The following is a 27,606-nucleotide window of genomic DNA, read 5'->3' on the forward strand; positions in this document are numbered from 1 at the left end:
TATCTAATCTTCAAGGCTGTCATATTAAGAGCCTTACACCTTTATTTACCTGGTGGCTAACAAATGATTATGTTAAAGCATCAATCTAGTTCATGTTTAAAAATAAGAGGAATGGCCCAGTTACTTTTCTTGGCTCTTTCTCCTATTATTTTACTGAAAGTGAACTATACTTAATTACCAGCAATCAGTCTAGTACAAAAAAATCATGGCATGTATAGGCTTCATCCACTGACTCTGTGTAAAAAAACTGCCACATTGTTTCCTAGACTTTCTTTTACTGATGCTAAAATGTTTTTTCCCCAAATAGAAACTGCAGAGATGATTATATGCCCTGGTATTTCTTTGCCACCCTATGTGAAATACTCACATAGCCACATAATGATTATATACAATTTTCTTATCTTCAGTAAACACACACCCTAAGGTTTCCACAGCACTCATTTCACTGAAGTCTGCTCAAATATTACCTCCACCTAGAGGCTTTATAGTAATCATTTATTCTCTTTATGTTTTTCTTCATAGCACAGTGACATCAGTTAATGTTTTTGTGTAGTGGTCAATGTCCTACATTACAAGTTAAGCTCATGAAGGAACTTTGTTGCCTTCTCTGCCTTGAACAGTGTCTGGCAAAGAACAGACACTCAAATACTTGCCAAACGAAAATACTCTGAATCATTAATATTTCTTTTCTGTGCTTTACTGCATTCTGTGTTATCAAGAGAAATTCAGTATTTTTTTCTCCATTTGTTAAGAAAGAAAAAAAACAAACAAACAAAGGTAAGGAAACAATATCACCATTAATTTCTACTTCAGAATGTAAACATTTCTAGAACATTATGGAACCCTTACTTGTCCATCAACATTACCTGTTTTTATCAAATACTGTCATTTGTGCAACAAATGTCTTTTCCCCATCTTCACGATTTCGTTTCCTTCTGGCTGGAAGTTCTTCATTGACATCTGAATTTAACAAACATTTCTTATAAATCAAATATTCAAACAAAAATGTTATTTATGATATATGGTCCCTTAACACAAAACATGCTACATTTATCCTAAATGAGGCCACAGACCACATTTGTTCTAATTTGCAATTTTACCATATGCCCTTACTTGTTTATATTCACTGACACTAACCCATATCTTTGCAAATGGTGGTTTCTGTTTGACACGATCTTCTTTGCTAAGCAAACTCCTTAATCACTGTTCCTGTTTAGGAACTTCAAAAAACACTTCAAGACTCACAAAGATTATTTCCTCTATGGTGCTTCTCCATACACCTATGTTATAGAACTCATCATTTTACCACATTTATTTCTTGCCCATTTTCATATGCTAGATTGTGAGCCTTTGGAGAATAGGACTGATTTACCTAACCTGCACCCCACCCCACATCTATATGTGAGTCAGATGATTATTTCAAAGATAAATATAGAATTGTTGAAATAGAGGGATGAATATGTGATAAATATAATAAAATATTTGTATTCAAGCTGGATGTAAGTAGAGGTATGCACCTGAGTCCCAACACTTAGGGGCTGAGACAGAAGGATCACTTGAACCCAGGAATTCAACACTATCCTGAACAACAAAGTGAAGCGAGTCTCTATCTCCAAAAAATAAACTAATTAATTAAAAAGTTCCTGTTTTAATGTAGGTAGTGAGTAGACAGGTATTTACAATTCTTTCAACCTCAATAGAGGTCTATCAACAACTAAAAAAAATCTGTATGCTAACAGATCAATTAAAAATATCAGTCTTTCCAACTTTGGAAAGGTAAGGTTTTAAAATAATCAAAACAATACTTCACAAACAACTATGAACATTATAAAGGAATACTGATTCATTCATTTTTATTGACCATCTTATTCTCCAATGATGAAATTTAGTAAGATTATTAAAATAAAAATTACCAATATTTTCATTGGTTTCTCCATTTATCATTCCATTAAACTCTCTTCTTCCCGGACGAGTCACTCTAAATAGCAATGAGTAAGACTTCACCATATGGCTGTTACTAGGTTCAAATTCATTACTGGAAACTGCAAGGGACGGGAAATTTCCAGGTTTTGTTTGATTGAGGTCGGGATTCAAAGGCACCTGCTTTTTACCTGTGGGAACTTGTCTTATTGGACAACTTACATCCTGCAAAGGTAAAGATTATTAAATTAAATTTATACATGAGCAACAATACAATGAAATTTCTAACCATAGCTACAGGAAACATGGTATAGGCCATGCTTACCAAATGCCATGTTAAAACAATCACTGTTTTGGAAACTGTGAAGCAAAGATAAAAAATGTGGAACTATATTCCAAATATTAAATCAACTAAAGATTTCTGCAATATGATGAAAATAATGATACAGTATATTCAATATCTAGATGATGGTCATACAAAATAGTTTTATATTGGCAATTAAGGACTGGGGGTGTAGTTCAGATGTAGAATGCTTAGCTTGTGTTCTATTCCAGTTAGTGCAAAAGAAATATGGAATTAAAAATTATGCTTAAAATGCTAAATCCATGTAACTGCAACATTTACCTTAAATTTTCAACAATATCTGGTGCAGATGAAAAATCACCAGAATTGAAAAACCAAATGGCTATAATAACCCCACAGTCAACATTATGAAACAAATTCATATTAAAAAATGTTTAGTAGAAGCAATAGTTACCAAATTCTAAATAATGTTCTGTTAACATGTAAAGATGTTATGCTGAGGGCTGGGGCTGGGGCTCAGCAGTAGAACACTTGCCTGGCATGTGTGAGGCACATATAAATAAATAAAATAGAGGTCTATCAACAACTAAAAAAATATTTTTTAAAAAATGTTATCCTGAAAGAGAAAAACTGAAAGATACAGAGGACGGACCTTTGTGATGAGAGACATATCTTATGGTATTATTCTACATATTATATATTATCTTTTTTTTTTAAGTAGATGGACACAATGCCTTTATTTTGTTTATTTATTTTTACGTGGTGCTGAGGATTGAACCCAGTGCCTCACACATGCTAGGCATGTGCTCTACCACTAAACCACAACCCCAGCCCACATATTACCTCTCTTATGGTAGTATCTTTTAAAAAACAAAACAAAAAAACACTAGAATATTGGCTCATAGTTTACTGAACAAAGGAGTGTAAAATGAGAAATATTAAATCTCACTCACACCCCAAGTTCTAACACTACAGAATGACTAATACTGGCAGTTGACTATTATATCCTTCCAAGAAGACATTGGTGCTTTTTTAGAAAAACTAAAAAGAATCACATTACATTATTATTCACATTTTTTTTTGCATTTGAGGGAGATACTGGGATTGAACCCAGGGGCCCTTTAAAACCTGAGCTACATCCCTAGCATTTTTATTATTGAGACAAGGACTCATTAAGTTGCTTAGGGCCTCACTAAATACCTGAGGCTGGCCTTGAACTTGCAATCCTCCTGCCTCAGCCTCCCAAATTGCTGGGATTACAGGCATGCGCCACCACACCCGGCTTAAATTCACATTTTAATTATCTAATTCTTAAACAATTTTTCCCTCACTGTTTGTATGGGGGTTGGGTAGAAGTAAGGAGCAATGTGTCCAAACTTTACATAAACTTTTTAATATATGTAATTATATTGCTGTTTCCTATGACCACAGCCAACTTTCCACCAATGTTCCAGAAGTTTTCAACCCCCTTATCATCTTAAAAGATTCTGACAGGACATAAGCATAGGAACCTCTATATAGGTCAGTTCCTGTTTCTCTTAAAAGACTGAAGGACTTGAAGCTACTCAAAGTATATCTGTTGGCTTTCGTAGGTTGCCCAGGAAACTTAACCACTGTAACACTTGTTTCTATGGTGAAAAGATTTTATCTTCTAAATAAAAATTTGAAGCAATGTATTAATAAGTTAATGGCTGATAATGCTGATAACAAAATTTCTTTGCCTGAGAGTAGTGTTTCTTTTGGGAAAAAACCTCTCTCTTACCCCTTATTTAAAATTTTAATGAGTACTAATAGCAAGAAAGTACCTAACAGAACTGAAATGATAGTGAAGCAAATAAATTCACATCATAAAATGCCAAAATATAGCTTCTTTCCTTATCTCAAGATTCCTGTGGAGAAAGTTTTGTATGCATTAGAAAAAAACACAAAGTTATGGAAGGCCGCAAAGAAGTTAGTGTTGTAATTCAGCCATCAACGTATTTCTACATATGCATAAACAAGTTCAATAAAATCATTCCACTTGATCTATCAGTATTTTATACATTACCTTTCTTTTTTTGTGACAAACTTTGACAAGCAGGACTTCTAGGGTAACAGAATTTTGTTCATTTTCTGAGTTTTGTGATGGCTTATCTAAACAGAAAATCAATACTATAAATAAATACAGTATATATTTTCCCAAGAAGTTTGGGAATTTCAAACAACAAAGACTTCCCATAATAAAGATTCAAAACAAGTTGACTCATTCTTCTTTCCCCAATTAAGTTCCAAACTTGCAGCAAACACTTTAAAAGCCTCTTTATATAGTAATTTAAATAAACCTTTCATAAGAAAAACATAATTACCTTCCTATATACCAATTACTTCTGATTTCAAGATTTAATATTTATGATAACATAATAAACTGCTAATAAAAAGTAATTTTGATAAACATAGTTAAACCCTCTTGGCAGAAATTATGAAAGAAATGAGTATATAGACAATCACAGGAAAAAAAATAAGTATCTTTAATTTTTTCCTCCTTCAAAATCTATTACTAGGAAATTTAAATTGGTTACTATTACATGTTTGTTTATGAGATACTAAACTAGAAAGGTTCTTTAATTGATCACAATTTTAGAAAAAAAAGTTAGTTTTGTTTTTTTTTTAAAAAACCCTTTCCCCAGAATTTATAAAGTCTAAATAGGAAAGCAAAACCTTGCTACTGTTTACTACCTAGGATAATCGCATAGCTTATAAAATTTACTAATTTCAGTTTTGAATACTAAAGTCTATATTTTCTATATCAATTAACAAAAGCCTTGCAAATTTTAGGTTCCAGAGTACTCCTCTATAATATGCTTGTCTTTAAAGTCCCTAAGGTTCAGACCTATGAATGTAGCTCAATAGAAGAGGACCTGCCTAGCATGTGAGAAGTCCTAGGATCAATCTCCACTACCTCATAAAGTCCAAAATGTGTTAACTAAACTAGATATTCAATCATTAATTCCTCATTAACCTTCAACATAGAACTATTATAACAGATGAATATATCATCACATAAATAAAGAAACAAAAAGTTTCCAATACTTTTTTACTTTAAAAATCATCTCTTCACACAGGGTGTAAGCATCTGTATCAGTCTCTTTGAAAGCTGAATCAGGATGAAAACACATGTATAGCAAAAAAATAATCCAATAGTCAAAACTCAGAAACAAAAACTCTCAGAATAATTCTCACCATGAAAATGGTACCCTAATAATCTCTATATTTATTCTTAGTTCTTTTAGCAGCAATTGCTAAGCAAAAGCCTTCATTTAAAAACAAAAAGGGAAAAAATGCAAATTTTAGGGATTTTTTTTTTTTTGTGTGGTGCTGGGGATTGAACCCAGGGCCTTGTGCACATGAGGCAGGCATTCTACCAACTGAGCTATATCCCCAGCCCTAGGGATTTTGACATTGATTTTGTATCCTGGTTTCTTAACATTAATTCCTTTAAAAAAAATGTAATTTGAATGAACATGAGAGGAAATGTACTTGCTTCTTCCTAACTTATGTTAATTTCAAAGTTATAATAGGAAATTGTTTTCAGGAAACTATCATCAGAGCTCACTTTCACATTGAATTTTAATAATATATTGAAAAGGGGCTGGGGATGTGGCTCAGGCGGTAGCGCACTCGCCTGGCATGCATGTGGCCCCAGTTCGATCCTCAGCACCACATACAAACAAAGATGTTATGTCTGACGAAACCTAAAAAATAAATAAATAAATATTTTTAAAAAGTTGTATTAAAAAGATTGATTAAAAAAAAAAAAAAAAAAAATATATATATATATATATATATATATAGAGAGAGAGAGAGAGAGAGAGAGAAAAGAAACAGTGGGTATGGTAGAGCACACCTGTAACTCCAGTGGCTTTGGAAGCTGAGACAGGAGTTCAAAGCCAGCCTCAGCAATAGCAAAGTGCTTAGCAACTTAGTGAGACTCTGTCTCTAATAAAACACAATATAGGGTTGGGGATGTGGCTCAGTGGTTGAGTGCCCAAGTTCAACCCCTGGTATCCAAAGAAAAAGAAAACAAAAGAAAAGAAACAAAGTGAATTTGACCAATTTTCAAACTTTATATTTTGTCTTGGAGAACAAAAAAAATAGTTTAAACACACTGCTTCCGGGCTGGGGATGTGGCTCAAGCGGTAGCGCGCTCGCCTAGCATGTGTGCGGCCCGGGTTCGATCCTCAGCACCACATACAAACAAAGATGTTGTGTCCGCCAAAAACTAAAAAATAAATATTAAAAATTCTAAAAAAAAAAACACACTGCTTCCCAAAGATAGATATATATGCACTTTAACAAGTCTCTGGAAACAAAGAGCAAATGAACCTAAAAGTTAAAATTATGAGCTGGGATACAGCTCAATGGTAGACCATTTGGTAGACCATTTGCCTAGCATGTGCTAGGCCCTGGGTTTAATCCCCAGTACTCAAAAAAGAAAAAATAAAAGTATTAGATTTGATACATACTTTCGAAGTACCACAGAAAACCAAATATAGATGAATAAAAATAAGGATCCGGGCTGGGGATGTGGCTCAAGCGGTAGCGCGCTCGCCTGGCATGCGTGTGGCCCGGGTTCGATCCTCAGCACCACATACAAACAAAGATGTTGTGTCTGCCAAAAACTAAAAAATAAATATTGAAATTCTCTCTCTCTCTCTAAAAAAAAAATAAAATAAAATAAGGATCCCAGAATATAACTGTAAATAACTTAGGGGGGGAAAAACATAGAAATGCTATTTGGCTTACTTCTTATATAAAAATGGACTGGATCTAAGGCAAAACCTGAAAATTACATTAGCTGATAATAGACATGACCAAATTACAAAAATCATACATTAAAAACATGAGCAGGTTCAGTGGCACACGCCTATAATCTGAGCAGCTCAGGAGGCTGAGGCAGGAGGATCACAAGTTCAAAGCCAGCCTCAGAAACTTAGCAAGGCCCTAGACAACTCAGTGAGACCCTATCTCTAAATAAAATACAAAATAAGGTTGGGGATGTGGCTCAATGGATGAGTGCCCCTAAGTTTAATCCCCAGCACCACCGCCCCCCCCCAAAAAAAACCCGTTAAAATGTTCTACTAAACTATTTTAATATAAAACTTTGTTGGTTTTTTTGTTTTCCAGCAGGACTTTGAGTCAGTGCTAAGGTCTTTCACATGCTATACAGGTACTCTACTACTAAACTATATACATATCCAGCCCCTTAAACTTTGTTTCTTACTGAACAATAAAGGAAGACCAACCTGGTCTCTGTTGATAATAAAGGTTTTATTCCATTCCACGATAATTAGTGGATGTATGCACAAATTTAGGATGGACTAAGTTTAGAGGTATTTTATCCATTTTTTTAAAAAACAACTATAATTTTCCCCAGCATGCTTTCAGGTTTTACTGAATATAAAATATTATATAATTTCCTTGGTTTAATGCCTAACATATTGATAATATCCATTTATTTAGAAAAAAACATGATGCAATAACATTAACCCAAAAAGTCTTTGCAGAATGGATTCTTTACCTATTGTGGTTTTTCTAAATATATGTAGACATATGTATTTATTTAGTTAGTTGTCAACGAAACTTTATTTTTTTCTTATTTATATGCAGTGCTAAGGATTGAACCCAGTGCCTCACACATGCTAGGTAAGTGCTCTACTGCTGGGCTACAACCCGAGTCCCCTATTCCAGTTCTAAGGCAATTAATTAAAATTATCATCATTAGATTTCAAACTTGAAGTTCAAAAACAAGTAGCAGAGGGCTTGGGCTGAGCTCAGCAGTAGAACACTTACCTAACTTACACAAGGCCCTAGACTCCATTTCCAGCGCTGAAAAACAACAAAGAACACTTCCCCAATAGAACATCTTTCCCATTAAATGTAATCTTAATACCAATTTTTTTAAACATTCCCAAACATATTTGGTTGTTGGATGCCAAAATACTTAAGGTACGTACCATTTTTGTGGAAGAAACCAGTAAATGTAAGCTGCAAATGAGCTGACAAGCTAAACAAAACAAAAGTTTTCATTACATTAATATTCTATAATAAAATAGCCTAGACTTTAATTTATAACAGTGAAAGCTACTCCAGCTAATTTATAAATATTTGATTTTCTCATTCTTAATTGCTGTTCTGGCCCATGACTCCATGTGCTTTACCATCATTAAGAATGACATCCAAATGAGTATGTCTACTATATACTTTAAACAAATAAACAACCAAAATCCTCCAAATCCACAAAAATAAAAGCAAAAACAAAAATCACAGGAATAGGACAGGGAAAAAAAATAGACAAAATGAGATGCTAGATAAATTACTGTGCTTTAGTGTCTTACCTACAAAATGGAAGGTTTCCCTTCCCACATCGCAAAAGGAAATTTTGATAAGAAGAGTTGAATTGATCCAATGGAAATTTAACCCTCCTAATCCATGATGCAAACCCTTTGTTTTACATTTCAACTAGGAGTGAAACACCAACTACAAATCTACTATAGTTCTGTAATTCACTTTCAGCATGCCATTTTCACTTTTTTCTGAAGAAGCTATTCAAAAGGAAGCATGAACCAGTGAGCCTTTGTTTTGAAAAACAGCTATTTATCAATGAAAAACTATTAGGATGGGACAGAATAAACAAATATCAACAGCTTTTGTAAACCTTTAAAGCTCAAGAGAAAACAGGCTTATCTATTGGTCAGGAGTCGTTCATAACATTTTAGAGCACACTTTCTATGATGTGATACTGGCAATTCAGATTATAAAAACCAAGAGAAAACAGACAGTGAGAAAAGGAAAGCAGAACTGATCCTTTAACTCAAGAAATTTACCAGTGAAAAGAATGAAAGTAAATAATACTTACAGAACAATAAGAACCAGTCAAGGGCATCTGTTTTTTTTTTTTTCCCTTACATGATGGTAACAATCTAGATATTTTTTATAGTAGAAAGGAAGAGTTACAGAAAGACATTGAGGCCAGAGCAATGACAAAAATGAGAACATATTATACTCTAAATTTGCCTAGGACTCCTCTTTTCTAAGATATAGAAGAGGCAAGTAAGATATTTCAATGAAAGATGTGGGGATGCCTGTATTTTCTAAGTGAAATAAACCATCCAACTGATAAAAAAACTAGAGCAGGAACATTGTGGGGGCCCTTCTAGAACTGTACTAAGGCAAGTATTCGAGAATATCAGTAGAGAACAAAATGACAATGGAAGAGTGGAAGTACAAAGGTTTAAGCAGTATTAGTATAATTTTTTAATATTTATTTTTAGTTGTAGGTGGGCAAAATATCTTTATTTCATTTTTATGTGGTGCTGAGGTTTGAACCCAGTGCCTCACATTTGCTAGGCGAGCACTCTACCTCTGAGCCACAACCCCAGCCCCTAAAAAGTATAATTAAGAGGCAAAAACTGAGGCAGAGCTGGGTATGGTGGTGAACACCTATAATCCCAGCAGCTCGGGAGGCTGAAACAGGAGGATCACGAGTTCAAAGCCAGCCTTAGCAATGGCGAGGCACTAAGCAACTCACGTCTCTAAATAAAATACAAAATAGAAAAAAAAAATTAAAGTAAAATACAAAATAGGGCTGGGGATGTGGCTCACTGGTCAAGTGCCCCCGAGTTCAATCTCTGGTACCAAAAAAAGGAAAAAAAAAAAAGGGAAAAACAGTATACATTGGAATTCTTAAAAATAGGTAATTCAAATATTAGAAGCACTTTTAAATTATTTTGTGACACAAATCAGATGGTTTTAAAAACACGTGGGAAAGACTAACAATGAAAGAGGCAAGAAAAAAATTTCAGGGTTTATCTGGACTGCAGTGATTGATATCTGACTGTGTTTGACAAAAGAACTAATTATACACCAAAAGGAGTGAATGAATGTAAATTATACTTTAAAACAAATAAACAAACAAAAGCAGACATTGGGGGATTGACTGACTATACAAACCAAAGAATTTTTCAAAGTCATGCAAATGTTTTACATTTTTGATTGTGGCAAAGATTAAAAAGTATATACATTTGTTAAAACTTTAACTATCAGCCAGGAGTGGTAGTGCACACTTATAAACCTAGACATTCGGGAGGCTGAGGCAAGAGGATCATAAGCTCAAGGTCAGCCATGAAAACTTGTTGAGGGGGGATGGGAAGTTGATGACTTGTAACTTGATGATACAGAAGACCCCAGGATCAATCTCATGTACCTTTTTTTTTAAAGCCTTGAACTATATCCTTAAGATGAGTATATTTATTAAATGTAAACTATACTCAAAGTTGATATTTTATAAGTACATTAGTCATTAACATGATTTTTTTTTTCAGAGTGGAAAATTAGAAGTTTATTAAAGGACAGCAGAAAAGACTTCTCCCGGAGAAAGAAGGGGACCTAAGAGATGGAATCCCATGATATTTTACTAAAAGGATGGTTCATAGGATGGGCATGGTGGCACATGCCTTTAATCCAAGCAATTTGGGAGGCTGAGGCAGAAGGATCACAAATTTGAGGCCAGCCACATAAACATAGTGAGACCCGGTCTCAAAATAAAACATAAAAAGGGCTGGAGATGTAGCTCAGTGGTTAAGTATCCCAGGGTTCAATCCCTAGTACGCACCAATAAAAGAAAAGAGGAGGAGGATAGTTCAAATTTTCCCCATAAAAATGGACCCATAAATAAGATGGGTGTGGTGGTACACATCTGTAATTTCAGTGGCTTAGGAGGCTGAGGCAGGAGAATCATCATTGAGCTCAAAGCCAGTGTCAGCAATTTAGCAAGACCCTGTCTCAAATACAAAAAGGGCTGGGATATAGCTCAGTGGTTAAGTGCCCCTGGGTTTGATCCCCAGTACTAAAAAAAAGTAATTTCAAAAATTTCATAAACATTTCCTTAAAAAGTAGTTAAAACTCCAAAATATAGCTAAAAGAAAGAAACATTCTATAACTTCCACATGTTAGAAGATAATCCATTACAACTCTAGCCAACTCCTAGTTGGTTCAATTAAACCTATATACAAGGCCAAGTTAATCTTTCCTTTTTCTTTACGTTGGAAGATTGAACGAAAATCCTCATGCAGATTAATTTTCTGTAAACACCATTTTCTACCTATCATTCCTTTCTGCAAATTTTCTTTCCTTTTTTTTTTATTTGTTGATAGATCTTTATTTTATTTATTTATATGTGGTGCTGAGAATCGAACCCAGTGCCTCACACATGCCAGGCAAGTGTGCTACTAATTTTACTTTTATTATTTTCATTTTCTTGTTTTTAAAATTTCTTTTCTACAACTTTTTTTTTCTTGGTACCGGGGACTGAACTCAGGGGCACTCAACCATTGAGCCACATCTCCAGCCCTATTTTGTATTTTATTTAGAGACAGGGTGTCTGAGTTGCTTGGTGCCTACCTATTGCTAAGGCTGGCTTTGAACTCTCGATCCTCCTGCTTCAGGCTCTCCAGTCATAGGGATTACAGGCGTGAGCCACCACATCTGGCTACAATTTTCTAATTAGTACCCAACTATCAAATCCATTGTCTAATCACTGCCTATAATATGGTTTCATTTCTTATTATCGTCATTATAGCTTTACATGAGAAAATAGAATGATAAAAGAACCAGAAAATTCCAATTTCACTTCTGGTTCAGTTCTTAGTTGTGACCTGATACCTATGAGTACAATTACCTCTGTTAAGATTGTGAAGTTTGCATCAAATAACAGATCCAGTATTCTCTCATTTTACCAAGACGCCAAGCCCACCCATCCAGAACTTAAGTATAACCTCTTTACTTTATAAACACTTTTATTTATTACTGTTACTATTTCTGCATACACATTCTTTTGAAATCTTTATATTTTATTGGTGTCCCTAGCAGTGTCTTACAGAAAGACACTAATAAATGCTTTTTGTAAAGGATAAGAATGTCCTCCTAGAGTAATAGTTTTTGAAGGTCAGAGTTCATGGCCCATTTTACACTGTGATATTAATAGTTTTTACGCCGTTTCTCTGGGAAATGTGATTCCAAATTCAAAGTTCCAGCTGTGACATGCCAGAAACATCTTGCATTATTATCTACTCTAAAAAATATTTAAATAGTATTATTCAAAATGTGGCTGTAAATTGAGGTCATTAGGTACACTTACCATTCCACAATAATGTAAGAAAATGAGAATAAGACTTTAAAACCTTTTTAGAAATTTAGCCGGAAGGAAGAGGATTGCAGTTTCAAGGCCAGCCTCAGCAATTTAGTGAGACTCTATCTTAAAAATAAAAAGAACTGGGTATGTAACTCAGTGGTAAAAAATAAAACAAAATAGAAACTTACAATAACAAAAACTGTATAGAAATTTAACAGTGTGAAAATATCTTGAGCATGAGCAATGTATTTTACAAATAAAAGTATCAATATAAAAAAGGTTTGAAATTAACAATGGGAATATGGTTTGCTGTACAAGATTTCTCCCAAACTCCCACCTCAAAGGATACACTATATATACATATATACAATCTAGAATAAGTGTAACCATTTTTACTTGCATACGTGGTTTCTTCCAAGAAAAAAAAAAGCAAACTTTTCCCCTCCTTTTTCTCTTCCCTCTTATAGCTACTATGTCCATATCCTAATTGTTTAAGCTGGATCAGATACAGAAAGGGGGAAAAAAATCAAGTAAGACCAACTTGGTTTTATTTAGGCTATAAAGAATCTAGTTTAGATGAGCAGAAAAAAGATACCAGATAAGGATTTAGTTCATCTACATGATGTTTCCTGTCCATACATTCTTAGGAAATAAGCAATATAGCTGCAAGAAAATTGATGAAGATGCTTGCTTCGACAGTACGACAGTACCAAAATTGAAATGATACAGAAAAGATTAGCATGGCCTCTGCAGAAAGACAACATGCAAACTATTCCATGTTTTTACATGACTGACCAAATTATATTTTTATACTCTGTGCATGCACAAATATGTAATATGAATTGCACTAATATGTATAATTACAATCTACTAATACAAAAGTTGATGAAACATTTGCAATTTTGGAATAGTACACTCTAAACACAAACATCTGACAGTTTTCAATCAGTCTGCAGAATAAGTCAAAAGAGACTAACATTTTGAAACATGATTCATGTTAGAACTCCAAATTTTAATAGCCAGATCCAAGAAAGATATCAATGTTTATATGCTGAAAAGAGACCAAGATCAGTACCTCTAGTTTATACACACTAATCTGATAATGGCAGGTAAAAAGCTTTGCTTTCAGGGTCATGGCTATGATTACCTCAAAACAGCACAAGTTGATAAGCTACTTGGCATTTATCCTGCTAGATAGCAGCCATTCAACGTTTTTTATAGAATTTATCCTATGATATATAAAGCTGAGGAGTTGGTGACTACATTGAGCCCATTATTCTGGAATCCAGGCTCCCCAAATATAGGGTTCAGACTCAGATGAAAACATTTTGTAAGTGAGAAGATTAAGTTGGATGTGGGAATGGCGTATATCTATTACACATAAATGGATCACTTTCCAAAATTACTGTAGGAAAAAGGCTTATGCTACAACAGGCTCAAAGAAGATATTCTTACATATCCTACAAAACTGTATTATCTGTCCATGGTCATCTGTTCAACTCTTTCCATGCCACTCTTCTTGCCTCAAAGGCTATATTTACCATATTTTTTTTTTCTGAAACCATCTACCTGCTCATTCTCCCTCCCAATTTTACTCTTATGTTCATACACCACTGCACTTGGACCAGCCTATGTCCATCTTCCAAATCATGGCTTTCACCATCACTATTTCCACATCCAAGAGAGCTGTGTCTTCTATTTTATATACTCATGGCTTCCCCATACTTTTCTTTCCCACAATTATAATTTTATTCATTATGTCTTTCCTCCTAAACATTATGCTCCATAAAGACAGATCGTGTTTTGGAATTGGTGTGAGTATACTTTATATACAACCAGAAGTATGAAAAATTATGCTCTGTATGTGTAATATGAATTGTAATGCATTCTGCTGTAGTATATTAAAAAAATCAGTTAGAAAAAAAAAGACAGATGTGTTTTGATCACCATTATATCCCCTAGGGCTTATATATAAACATGGGAAATGGCAGCCTAAGGAAATTAGACCCCCCAGACCTTGTTTCTGTACAAAAAGATGTTTATAATAGGGAATGTTTAGGAAGGGAAGATTATTAACTCAAAAGTTTGGATATTAACAAAAAAAAACTGATAAAAGGCTCTTGAGGGCTAGGGATATAGTTCAGTGACAGAGTACTTGCCAAGGATGCACAAGGCCTTGGGTTCAATCCCCAGAACTGAAAACCTAAAACAAGATGAAATAAAACAAAAAACAATTTGCCTTGTGACACTACTGAAAATATAGGCTTGAAAATACCCCCAATAAAAGGTATCTTTTGAGGGGATTTCTCCAACCACTAACACTGGGCTAGAAATGGAAGCAGAACAAAGAAGAGAGGAAACATCCTACTTTTCATTGCCCCTGCAAACACATTTGTAAGCAACTCCAATCTGAAAATCTTTTCAGCATGTGTTTTCTCTATGGAAATGCACTTAAAAGTTTAAGAATTATTCCAACTCTTTGGACTAGAGAATTCCAATATTGGCAGGTTACATAGCATAAGAAACTCTTATTACCCTGCTAGATTAATAACTACAGAAAAGAGATATTTATTCTAATAAGCAATGCTTAGTCCCTATACATTCAAAATTAGAGTGCCAGAAACAAGAGTTAGAGAAGATATCATATAAGCCATTCTAAAAGGAAAATAAAGATATTTAAAATATACATAACCACACCAAAAAAGCAAGAAGAAACATCAGGAAAACCTGGGAACCAAAGGTATAACCATAGTGAGTTTCTAAAATTTGCTAGTTCTGAAACTTTCAAAAGCTACTCAAAAAAAAAAAAAAAAAGAAAGAAAGAAAGAAAGAAAAAAAGATTTTTTTTTCTTTTGGGACACAGATGGTGGGTTTTATTGAGTTTTAAGGTTACAAATTGAGTTTTGGGGCTGTGGCTATGGCTTAGTGGTAGAGCGCTTGCCTAGCATGTGTGAGGCCCTGGGTTTGATTCTCAGCACCACATACTAACAAATAAATAAGTAAAGGTCCATCAATAACTAATAAAAATATATATATGTATTTTTTTGTCCTTTATTAAAATTTTTTTTTTTAACATTGAGTTTTAGAGCTGAGGTTGTGGCTCAGTGGTAGCGTGATTGCCTAGCATGTGTGATGCACTGGGTTCGATTCTCAGCATCATATATAAAGAAATAAAATAAAGTTCCATCAAAAGCTAAAAAAATTTTTTTAAATTTTTTTAAATATTTATTTATTTTTCTTATCGGCAGACACAACATCTTTGTTTGTATGTGGTGCTGAGGATCAAACCTGGGCCGCACACATGCCAGGCGAGCGCGCTACCGCCTGAGCCACATCCCCAGCCCCCTAAAAAATATTTTTAAAAATTGAGTTTTAAGGTTACAAATGACAATTTTGGTCTAGTATCACAGATTGACTGATACCTTAGAAAAAGGAAAAAAAAAAAAAACACGAAATATATACATGTTTTCTATTGTCTCCTTCTACTAACGTTTTTGCAAATTATTTCCAAGAACTTGGATATAAAGTATTATTAGCCAGACACAGTGGTGCCTGCCTGTAACCTCAAGAGATCGGGAGGCTGAGGTAGGAAGATCACCAAATTCAAGGCCAGCTTTAGCAAGGCCCAAAGCAACTTAGTGTAACCCTGTCTCAAAATTAAAAATTAAAAAAGGGCTAGGGGTGTGGCTCAATGGCATAGCATTCCTGGGTTCAATCCCCAGTACCCCCACAAAAAATTAAGCGTAAACCAGGCATGATGGCAGATGCCTGTAATCCCACTGGCTCAGGAGGCTGAGGCAGGAGGATTGTGAGTTCAAAGTCAGCCTCAGCAAACATCCAGGCAACTCAGTGAGACACTCTCTCTTAAATAAAATAACAAAATAGAGCTGAAGATGTGGCTCAGTGGTAGAATGCCCCTGAGCTCTATTCCTGGTAACCCAACCCCCATAAAGAAACAAATTAATTTAAAAGCCATGAGAGCTGGGGCTATATCTCAGTAGCAGAGCACTTGCCTAGCACATGTGAGGCACCGGGTTCAATCCTTAGAACTGAATAAAAAATAAATTAAAAAAGGCATTCTGTCCATCTACAACTATAAAAAAATTGAAAAAAACTAAAAAAGATGATGATGACCATGGAATACCAACTGCTTTTACACAAATAAAGATAGGATTTGGGTTTAGAATAGAAGTTGCTATAAATGTCATAAACAACTCAGGAATTTGTACTTAAATTTTAGGCTATAGTACTATGGTATTTTTGTGTATGATGATTATCCCATTGAGTTCTGGGGATTAAATATACTGGGCTTGGGAATAGAGACATTACAACTTTGGAAGTACAGAAAAAAACAAGAACTCCAAGCCAGGTATGGTAGCATATGCAGGAGAATAACAAATTCGAGGCTAGCCTGAGCAATTTAATGAGGTCCTGAGCAACTTGGTGAGACCCTGTCTCAAAAAATAAAAAGGGCTGGCTATATAGTTCAGTGTTAAAGTGCCCCTGGGTTAAATCCCCAGTACCAAAAACAAAAAGGAAAGAAAGAAAAAGAATTTCAGTACAAAATGCCTAGACTACTGTTGTTAATCAGATGCAGTATCCAATTAAATTCAAGGAGATCCCTGTGTCTGAGATGGTACAGAGAACACAGAAGAGAAATGCTTTTATATTATGATTTAAGATTTTAACTTCTAATTAATGTCACAAAAAACAAAGACTTGCTTTGTTCTTTTTTTTAATTTTTTTTTTTTAGTTGTCAATAGACCTTTATTTTATTTATTTATATGTGATGCTGAGAATTGAACTCAGGGTCTCACAAATGCTAGATAAGGGCTCTACCACTTAGCCACAACCCCAACCCTTGCTTTGTTCTTTTTTAAGAACAAATTTGACAATAGATTTTTATAAGCAAAGTTTTATAGTGCTGGCATTATTTACTGGTATATAATGTATTTCTTACAACCCTGTGTGAAAAAGTTTAGTACAATAGAAACAGGCTTACTTTGAGATGAGAAATACACTAAATAACTTGACTAGAGGGTCTGGCAAGTAAACTTAAAATGAAGCACTTTCCCAATGCATCTAGTATCCCCAGGAGCAAGACTGAGACATTCATAAAAATCTCTCACTGGAACAGCTAGATCCTAAAGACTGAAAATTTTGTCTTCCAAATTATAAGTAGGAATTTTAATGTAATCCTTAGATTTGTTCTTTTTTTTTTTTTGAAAGAGAGAGTGAGAGAGAATTTTAATATTTATTATTTATCAGCAGACACAACATCTTTGTTTGTATGTGGTGCTGAGAATCGAACCTGGGTCGCATGCATGCCAGGTGAGCACGCTACCGCTTGAGCCACATCCCCAGCCCCTTAGATTTGTTCTTTACGTTGAACCCACAGGGTCAAAAAGAACAAAAGTTATTGGAAGAATAATTATGTACAAAGAACTGACCGGTATTATCTCCCTCATAACACACATTCTTAGGGAAGCTCTGTAATATTTATCAAAGATAATGACAATGAGATAATAATAGTTTAGCAGTGATGAACTAGAATTTTAATAGGGAAAATTAAGAAAAGAGTCTAGTTTTCTTATTATTATTATTGGCTCACTCGTCATTCTCATTTGAAACCTGAAAGGTCTAGAGGACACTTTATACTTAGGTGGTCAAGAAAAGAAGCGGGCAGGTCAGATCAGGCTCTAAGTAAAAAAAGGCCCTGAGGAGGCTGGGGATATAGCTAAGTGGTAAAGCACATGCTCAGACTGCACAAAGGCTCTGTATTCCACAAAAAAGACCCTGAGCATCCCAAGACCTAGCCCAAGGGTAGACAATCAACCAAGCATCTGGAATAGCAATTCAAGCAAAAGGTAAGTGTGCAAGGCACCGGCAATATTTTCAGTTCTATTTTAAAGAGTACATAGAGCCAGGAGCAAGGGCACATACCTACAACCCCAGGGATTTGGGAAACTGAGGCAGGAGGATTGCAAGTTCAAGGCCAACCTCAGCAATTTAGCAAGGTCCTAAGCAATTTAGTGAGACTGTCTCAAAATAAAAAATAAAAGGGCCAGGGGATGTAGCTCAGTGGTGAAGTGCCTCCTGTGTTAAACTCTCATTTCCCCACACACACACACCAATGCCCACAAAAAAAGTACATAGACTAGGTAAAGATTTAAGCTTCCAGAGTTGACCGCCATACCTTATTTGCAAGTCAGAATTTACCTACATATTGAAGTACAAATTACACTTCAATCCTATAAGAATACAAGATATAAAACAAAACTGTTGTTTTTATAATTTAAATAACATAATCAACTAATTCAACAGCCAACTCAAGATATAAGCCAATTACGAAGAAAAATGAAATCTTTTTATCAGTCACTAAAACAATAAGAAAACAAATGCAGCACTGTTAAGCATATATCTTATCAAAATTGTAAAATGGATTAAAGAGAAAAGAAAAATACATTGTAACAATTTCCTAACTCCCTTTTTTTGAAAAGGACTGGGAATGTGGCTCAGTGGTAGAGCACTTGCCTATGACACAATGCCCTGGGTTCAAGCCTTAGGAAGGTGGGGGGGAGATCCATATTTTCTAGGTCTTCATTCTCTCTAAAAGCAGTCAAGTAATGAATAACCACATACAAGTTCCTGTTTCTCTTTAGAAGAATATTCACTTTTTATTTTGAATGTCAAAGACAAAAACAGAATTTAAAAATGCATATTATCTAGAGTAAGGAGATAATAAACTAATCAGAATATAAAGGATTACCCAGATGTGTAATCCCAGGTACTTGAGATTACACATCTGGGATTAGCACACCTATAATTCCCATTACTTGAAAGATTAAAGCAGGAATATCCCAAGTTCAAGGACAGCCTGGGTAATTTAGTGAGACTCTGTCTAAAAATAAAACTAAAAAGGGCTGGGATGTAGCTCAATGATAGAGTACCCCTGATTCAATCCCCAACATAGTAATAAAGAATATTAAGCAATTAGTTCTAGTTATACATTTGAAAGTGTACAATAAGTAGGTTCTATCAAAAGGGTCATAAAATTATATTTCGCATGATATTTATATAAGAGAAAGGAAAGGATAGAATATGAAGATGATTATTTAGAAGAGATGTGACACTGTGAAGTACCTAGCACAGAAATGTGATTCTCCACTCCTTCAGGTGAGATGAACTGCAGAAATTACAGATTTTTATCCAAAATGTCACAAGGTGGCAATAAACAATAACAAACACAACTGCCTCACAAATAATGAGTTCCTACACATTGTAGATACTCAAATAAGGCTTAAGAATTCTCTTTTCAGGGTCACTACAAAAATTAATTCCTGAGTTGGGTTGAATTTGGGCCAACTGACCTCTAAGGTTCCTTCCAATTCCTAATAAAACTGAGGTGATCACTAAGGAAATGATCACTATTAGGTTTTCCTCTTTCCTCAAATACATCACTTAATATAAACTAATAAGTTATCTTACCTATGAGATTCTTGCTCTCCTTTCATTTTCTCTACTTTTGATAACATATCATCAACTTTAAATGTCTTCCTGGAAGAAACAGATAAACAAAATAATCACTTCTCAACTGGGAAAGAACAAACAAATTACACTTTATTTTCACTATAACAGGCTAGATGGAAATCTGATTTTGATTATTTTTACCTAGATAAATTATGAAGGGTTCGCTGTAACAATGAACATATTAAAACATGTATGTTACAACACAGCAGACATGCTTTGTCATAAAATCTTTTGTAATTATTCCCAAATGAGTGATTTCTCCTTACCATGGCATTTGTTCTATATTTCTTTTGACACAGTCTCCTAACTGTGAAATCTGTGTAAATATTTTATTTTTCCATATAGATTATAAGCTCAGCCTCTCTTCAAGCAAGTAGTGTTCAGCATAGTGCCCTATTCTTGGTAGGTATTCAAATATCTATTAAACTAGGTGAAACAAAGGCAAATTATGTGTATTTTGAAGCATCCATACCATACTTCTTTAAAGCAACCCAACAAAAAAGAACTAGCAGCATCACATAAAAATGGATATTCTAAAAAGTATACCAAAGTTTATAAAACATCCTCAAAGGTTACAGTTGAATAATGTCATACTGAAGAGACAGTTTTTAAAAAGTCATGTAAAAATTTGAAATTAGAGGACATATCCATCAAATGATAAAATTGCTTATTATCTTTAACTTGATACTTTTATGAGAAAAAAACAATTTTTTCACAAAACAGAAACTGAAGTAAAATCTCCCAAAGCAATTAAAAATTGAATGGGTTGTAAAACAAATTTCATTTTACTTCTCAAGGTAGATTATGGTATCTCCCAGAGATAGAGGTGAAAAACTTTATCCACATGTAATTTGTTAATTGTAAAGAAACGTTTCTCTTTTCTTAAGTGAATTTCAGGCTAGGCCACACTGAAATCCTATGCAATTTTATTTTTTGCAGTGCTAGGAATCAAACCCAGGGTCCAGTGTGTGCTAGTCAAGGGCTTTGTCACTGAGCTACATTCTCAACCCCAAATATGTCTCTTTATACCCTTTTATGTGTTCTCTTCAAATTTGGGACTTGAAATTTTACTGTACTCAAAATTTACTTATGACATTATAATGCTTGAATGCACATTAAGAGAAACTGAGGCCAGGCTCATTACTCAAAAACAGCTATTGTCACTTTTTTTTCTTGGCAGGACTAGGGACTGTGCTCTACCACTGAGTTACAACCGTAGACCTCAAAACAACGACTGTATTCAATTACTATAATGAAAATTATTAGTAAAGAAATGTTAATATAAAATAATGTAAATATATTACAATAAAACATTGGAACAGCAGTACTGATAGTCTATATTCCAGTGATTGAGAAGTCTCTATTAACAAAAGATCTTTTTTTTTAAAAAAAAACTTCTGTTTAAAGTAACTAAAAAACTTCAATTTTGAAGTTTAACCCAATAGTCTAGCAAGAAATGCTTTATGAATGATGGCAATTCATTTTTTATCTCCACAGATGAGAGAAGAAGAAAAATGAACTATTCTAGGCAAGCTACAAAAACAGTTCAATATAAATGCTGAAAAGTTATTATTAAGGAGGTCTTAAAGTTACTGGAAATTTTTTTAATATTTATTTTTTAGTTATAGGTGGACACAATTAAGTGGTGACCAGTGCCTCACATGATAGGTGAGCACTCTACCTCTGAGCCACAACCCCAGCCCTGGAAATTTTTAGGTATAATATGTTTATGTAATGATTAAGAAATTCTGTCTTGCAGTTGGTTGACTCCACAAATGCCCATCATGTGTATATGGACTCCATGGATTTGGAGACCGATTATACTGTTTTTTTCCTATTATGTTTTTCATAACTGTAATAAAGTTTAACTTGTAAATTACACTCAGTAAGAGATTAACAACAGTAACTAATAATAAAATAGACTAATTATTTAAAAAAAGAAATTCTGTAAGACTAAGTCCCAAGGTTCATCTCTTCCAACATTATGAAGTTTTATGCAAAAGAAATGAATAAGAGAACTGAATAGTAACAACCACTTGAAACAGATACAATCATAAAGGCAACCCTACCTTCTTAAGAAAAAACAAACCATATGAACAACTACAGAAAAGCAGTTCCTCCCCCAACACCAAGTATTTCTGTTCTTTAGAAAGGCAATGGTACTGTAGCTCAGCTTTAAGAAGGGAAATGGTTATCAAAAGGTCATCAAAAAGGAGAACATTTAAAAATTCAAGAAATTTCTGAAAATTTTCTTGGGAGGGTTCAGAAGTAGTTTACATAAAATCTAATAAAATGGATTCAAAGCCTTTCGCCTTACCTTAAGTTCTACTGCATCAGAATAGTGTTAGCCTATAGAATTTGAATACCTCTGTAAACTATTAAGACTAAAATATGAAATGAGTTTTACCAATATACCAAGGGTAAAATTACAACTGACAGTATGACTTCCAAGGGAATAACATGCTTGTTCCAATAATAGATACTGGGCTGAAGATGTAGCTCAGTGGTACAATATATTTGCCTAGCACACACAAAGTCCCAACCAAAAAAAAAAAAATTTATATACGTGTATGTGTGTGTGTGTGTGTATACACACACACACACACACACACGTACATATATATGGTGTTATAGTAAAAAGGAGTTCCAAAAATAATTTGCGAAAAGACCACAATCATTGCTAAATCTGCTACCTTTAAAAGTCACTAATGCTTTTTGTTTGTTATGCTAGGGACTGAAACCAGGGCCTCACACATGCTATCCAAGCATTCTACCATAGAGCTACTTACATCCCCAGCCCCACAAAGTCACCAACTACTTGAAGAGACAATAGTAGTCATCTGAAGATACAATGGGTTGGCCTACAATTTGCTACAAATTACTCTTAAAACTGGGCATGGTAGCACAAATCTGTAATTCCAGTGAAGGGAGGCTGAGGCAGGAGGATTACAAATTCAAAACCAGCCTCAGCAACTTAGCAAAACCATGTTTCAAAAAATAAAAAAGACTGGGGCTGGGATTGTAGCTCAGCAGTAAAGCACTTGCCCAGAATGCGAGGCCCTGGGTTCAATCCTCAGTACCACATATAAACAAATAAATAAAATAAAGATTAAAAAATTAAAAGGACTGGGGATGTGGCTCAGGGTTTCACTCCTTGATTTAACCCCCAGTACCCTCTCTCTCTCTCTCTCTCTCTCTCTCTCTCTCACACACACACACACACACACACACACACACACACACACAAAATTACTCTTAAAGTCTAATATATAGTCAGGTATATAATAAGAGAGTTTAACCAACGTCTACTCATTTCTTAATGGAAATAAAGGAGAGTTCGATGTTTCTTGGCTAGGCAAACACAACAGTGCATGCAGTGAGGCAGAAGATTAGAAGTTCAAGGTTAGCAGAGGCAATTTAACAGGATCTTGTCTCAAAATATAAGAGTTGGGATGCAGCTCAGTGATAAAGTGCTCCTGAATTCAATTTCCAGAACCAATAATAAAGAAAGAATAAATGTTTTTTTTTTTTTGGCTAGAAAATTGCTTAAAAATCCCCAAACCGCAAATATTTTAAAATCTAAATGGCAATAATTAAGAAAATCAGTTTATACTACCAAGTTTTTTAAACTATCCATCTCCTGGACACAATATATTCCAATATGAGACAGTCTAATAAACAAACATGATAAGAAAATGAAAAACTTGGGCTGGAGATGTGGCTCAAGCGGTAGCGCGCTCGCCTGGCATGCGTGCGGCCCGGGTTCGATCCTCAGCACCACATACCAACAAAGATGTTGTGTCCGCCGAGAACTAAAAAATAAATATTAAAAAAATTCTCTCTCTCTCTCTCTGTCCTCTCTCACTCTCTCTAAAAAAAAAAAAAAAAAAAAAAAGAAAAGAAAATGAAAAACTTGGCACAGTGGCACACAGCTGTAATTCCAGCTACTTGAGAGGCTGAGGTAGGAAGACTGGAAAGTTTGAGGCCAGCCTAGGCTAAAAACTTAACAGGACCCTGTCTCAAAATAAAACAAAAAAGGGGCTGGGGATGTGGCTCAAGCGGTAGCGCGCTCGCCTGGCATGCGTGCGGCCCGGGTTCGATCCTCAGCACCACATACCAACAAAGATGTTGTGTCCGCCGAGAGCTAAAAAAAAAAAATATTAAAAATTCTCTCTCTCTCTCACTCTCTCCTCTCTCACTCTCTTTAAAAAATAAATAAATAAATAAATAAATAAAACAAAAAGGGCTGGGGATGTAGCTCAATGGAACAATGCTTGCCTAGTATGTGCAAGGCCGTGGGTTCGATCCCCAGTACCACAAAGGAAGAAAAAGGTAAGATTTTAAATGTATATTTGTAATCCACTTATGGATTAATACACTTATTCTTTAAGAACTTAATCACTTTTCAAATTAAAATTAGGCAATATCTTAATAACTCAACTGACTATCCATATTAAAAATAATTTAGCCAAGCATGGTAGCACACCCCTGCAATCCCAGCAGCCCAGGAAACTGAGGCAGTATTGCAGGTTCGAAGCCAGACTCAGCAACTTGCAAAGCTGTAAGCAATCTAATGATATCCTGAGTCAAAATAAAAAATAAAAAGGCCTGGGGATGTGGCATGGTGGTAAAAAGCCCGAAGATTCAATCCCTGGTCCCAAAGAATAAAAATTTTAAAATAACAATGAAAGAAAAAGGTTAACTTAATCAAATTTTTTTAGATCTATGAAATGAATCAAGGGTCAGCAAACTATGGCTGACTACACAGTTTAATCCACAAACTAAGAATGATTTTTTTTTTAAGTTGTAGATGGACACAATACATTTATTCTATTTATTTATTTTTATGAATGCTGAGGATGAAATTCAGTGCCTCAAATGTGCTAGGCAAGTACTCTACCACTGAGCTACAATCCCAGCCCCCAAGAATAATTTTAACAGAAAAAACATTGGCAACTGATCTGATGACAGAGAACACTTAACTCTGAACCAAAATTAAGCAATATGTTATCTCAAAATTCTACATTTCTTACTTGTAGGCTTGTTACAAAATATTTTACTTTGTATTGTTGTATTGTAATATTGAATTTCATCAGTAAAAGAACTGGGGATTTTTTTTTTTTTTTTTTTTTTTTTTTGGTGCTGTTGTTTATATTAAGCACCTGCATAATATCCTTGATTTTGCCTCCTGGCCACAAAAAAACCTAAAATATTTACTATCTAGTCCTTTTACGAAAAATGTCTGCTGTACCCTGGCATTAATCAACAGAGTAGACAGGTTCTGTTACCTACTTCATCACACCCTTCTTACTTATTTGGATCCTTAGCAATTTTCACCTTCTGAACACAATGTTTTCTCTGTCTCTCACCTTAGACTGTTAAAAGACAAATTATTTTAATGTCAATTCTTTAAAATATACTTTCATAAATCTACAAAACTAGATCTTGCTATATAAATGTGATGCCTATTTAATAACTAGGAGTCTCCTAGGGAGTTTCAAAGTCTATTGAAATAGCTTAATGGTTTTAAGACTATAACATACTAAATGTTTGATAGTTCTCTCTTTTAAATTTAACTTGTTAACTTGATATACTCAATAATAATCTTGCACTAGGACAAGAAACACATTCCATGATTACATTTGGCTAAGTTATAAATGTTAAATGCCAAAAATAAGCTGTGTACTATACCACATCTCCTGACTCCACTATAAGACAGAAAGATTAAGAAATATTTTTTTAAAATTAAGGGCTGGGATATAGCTCAGTGGCAAAGCATCCGCATTGCATTCTCAAAGCCCCGGGTTGAACCCCCAGTTCCAAAAAAAAAAAAAAGAACTCCACCAAAAAAATAAATAAATAAGATTTTTTAAAACTCCCTTTGGGCTGGGGTTTGGCTCAGTGGTAGAGTGCTTGCCTAGCATGGGTGAGGAACTGGGTTCGATTCTCAACACCACATATAAATAAGTAAAATAAAGACCCACTGACAACTAAAGAATATTAAAAAAAATTAAAAATAAACATTATATTTTATGTCTCAAAGATAGTAAGCCCTTTAGTAAGTATTTAAATCCTGGACTTTTACCAAATTTGAAAATAACTAGTGAAAATATGAGTCAATAAAAATCACCTCATTCACTTTACTACTAAATCATTTCTACTAGGAAAAAACTGAAATAAATTAGGATTCCAAAAATAATACTATTAAAAATGACTTTGCACCCAATTCAACTAGCCACTATTTCACTTCAGTTTTCATATTTAACCTGTAATTAGAAACAGTTCTTTAAGACAAAACTTTCAGATGGTTTGATCAGCTTGAAATAAGATTCATAAAATGTACCTTTTGATGTTTGTTCTGGAGTTTCGATGAGACATGTAAGTAAGAGTTCTGTGCAAAAATATTGGCTATAAAAAAAGTTTTAAAAATATTAAAATACAATACAAATGAAATTATAAAAATGAAATAATATTGATGAATTTCATTGACTACTTACTGCTATGAGATTTCGAGTTCGAAGAAATCTATAGATCTGTGTTGGTTCTAGGTAACAGAAAACAAAAATCCAAACATTATCTAAATTTACTAATTTTTAAGGAAACTATCAACCCAGCCCATGTTATAACCAATAGAATCCAATCACCTGTACTAATTATTTAAATCAAGGAAATAAGTATGCACAATAATATCAAAACACATTCAACCTATGGCACATTCACAAAATTCACCGACATTTATTTTAAACTCAAGGCTCTCCATAATCTTGTTCTTAAACCTTTCTGAGGTGGTTACTGTTATTGTGAAGAACCAAGTAGTTGTAGTCATTTAATTAGCTAATTTTACTATTTGTAACCCATCTCATTCCAAAAAGCAGCTGACATAAGGTAGCTATATTCAACAAAAATAAATATTGTTGCCAAACAAAATGAAAATTTCACTTTTTAATTGGCCATTTAAAAATTTCATATAGTAACCAACTAAAATGGAATAAAATCATTTTCCAGATATAGATATGATGAAAATCAGTCAATACTGAAGTCTAAGACATTACATGTATCTAAGAGTATTTTTAACTTGTTTAATTTTGATTTGGTTTTTCTTAATGTAAATATTATCTCAACATGTAAATACTGCCACCAATACATATTTCTGTGCAACTGACAAGAGTCCCAAAGTCTTTTTAATGTTTAAAATTAATTAAAATTTGTTATAAAGGACTTGGATTAAAGTTAAAAAAATAAAGACATATACCACCTTGTATTAATGATCTATTAGTATCACATTTCTTTAAAAAACATCAAAATAAACTAAATGTAACTACATTAATAATTGCACTAAAGCATTTAAACTTCCCAGAAACTAAAACCAATGTTGAAAAGAATCAAGTTGTTTGGTGACCAGATCTAGTTCTTAATGACAGTTGATTTCTCCCAGGTAGATGCATCAGAAAGCAAATAGTTAAAACTTTCTTAGAGGATTTTTCATAAGATTTAGAAAGAACTTTAAAAATTTCCACTTGTTCTTCAGTTCGTTTTAGTTTCAAGATAAACTAAAAGGAGATATTTTAGAAAAGTACAAATAAGTACGTTTATTGTCATGTCTGTCCTTCAGGTCTCCATCCTATTTCTAATCAGACGTCCCAGATTTTTTAAAGTATATTAAGCAAAGGAATAACATGAAATC

General features: G+C 34.1%; 2 protein-coding genes and 1 pseudogene across 3 annotated transcripts in view; 2 read left to right on the plus strand and 1 right to left on the minus strand.

Annotated features, from left to right (window-relative positions):
• The window catches only part of Crlf3 (cytokine receptor like factor 3), a 78,042-nt gene extending 66,910 nt beyond the window's left edge, over positions 1-11,132 (plus strand). Inside the window, exon 8 of the mRNA XM_078042495.1 lies at positions 10,585-11,132. Within this exon, the coding sequence (XP_077898621.1) occupies positions 10,585-10,652 (68 nt within the window). The 3' untranslated portion in view covers positions 10,653-11,132. The remainder of the gene's footprint in view (positions 1-10,584) is intronic.
• Positions 1-27,606, minus strand: part of Suz12 (SUZ12 polycomb repressive complex 2 subunit) — a 49,268-nt gene that overhangs the window by 20,059 nt on the left and 1,603 nt on the right. Inside the window, exons 2-8 of one of the 2 annotated variants that reach the window (XM_005327795.5) lie at positions 26,420-26,466; positions 26,266-26,330; positions 19,881-19,949; positions 8,218-8,267; positions 4,272-4,357; positions 1,914-2,145; positions 867-960 (exon numbers count right to left, since the gene is read on the minus strand). In XM_005327795.5, coding sequence (XP_005327852.1) covers positions 867-960; positions 1,914-2,145; positions 4,272-4,357; positions 8,218-8,267; positions 19,881-19,949; positions 26,266-26,330; positions 26,420-26,466 — 643 coding nt within the window. The remainder of the gene's footprint in view (positions 1-866; positions 961-1,913; positions 2,146-4,271; positions 4,358-8,217; positions 8,268-19,880; positions 19,950-26,265; positions 26,331-26,419; positions 26,467-27,606) is intronic. The other variant, XM_005327796.5, reaches the window with a different exon arrangement.
• Positions 13,078-13,176, plus strand: LOC120884597 (U6 spliceosomal RNA; annotated as a pseudogene).

The sequence above is a fragment of the Ictidomys tridecemlineatus genome, chromosome 3 (assembly GCF_052094955.1).
Source record: "Ictidomys tridecemlineatus isolate mIctTri1 chromosome 3, mIctTri1.hap1, whole genome shotgun sequence".
Classification (NCBI taxonomy): domain Eukaryota; kingdom Metazoa; phylum Chordata; class Mammalia; order Rodentia; family Sciuridae; genus Ictidomys; species Ictidomys tridecemlineatus.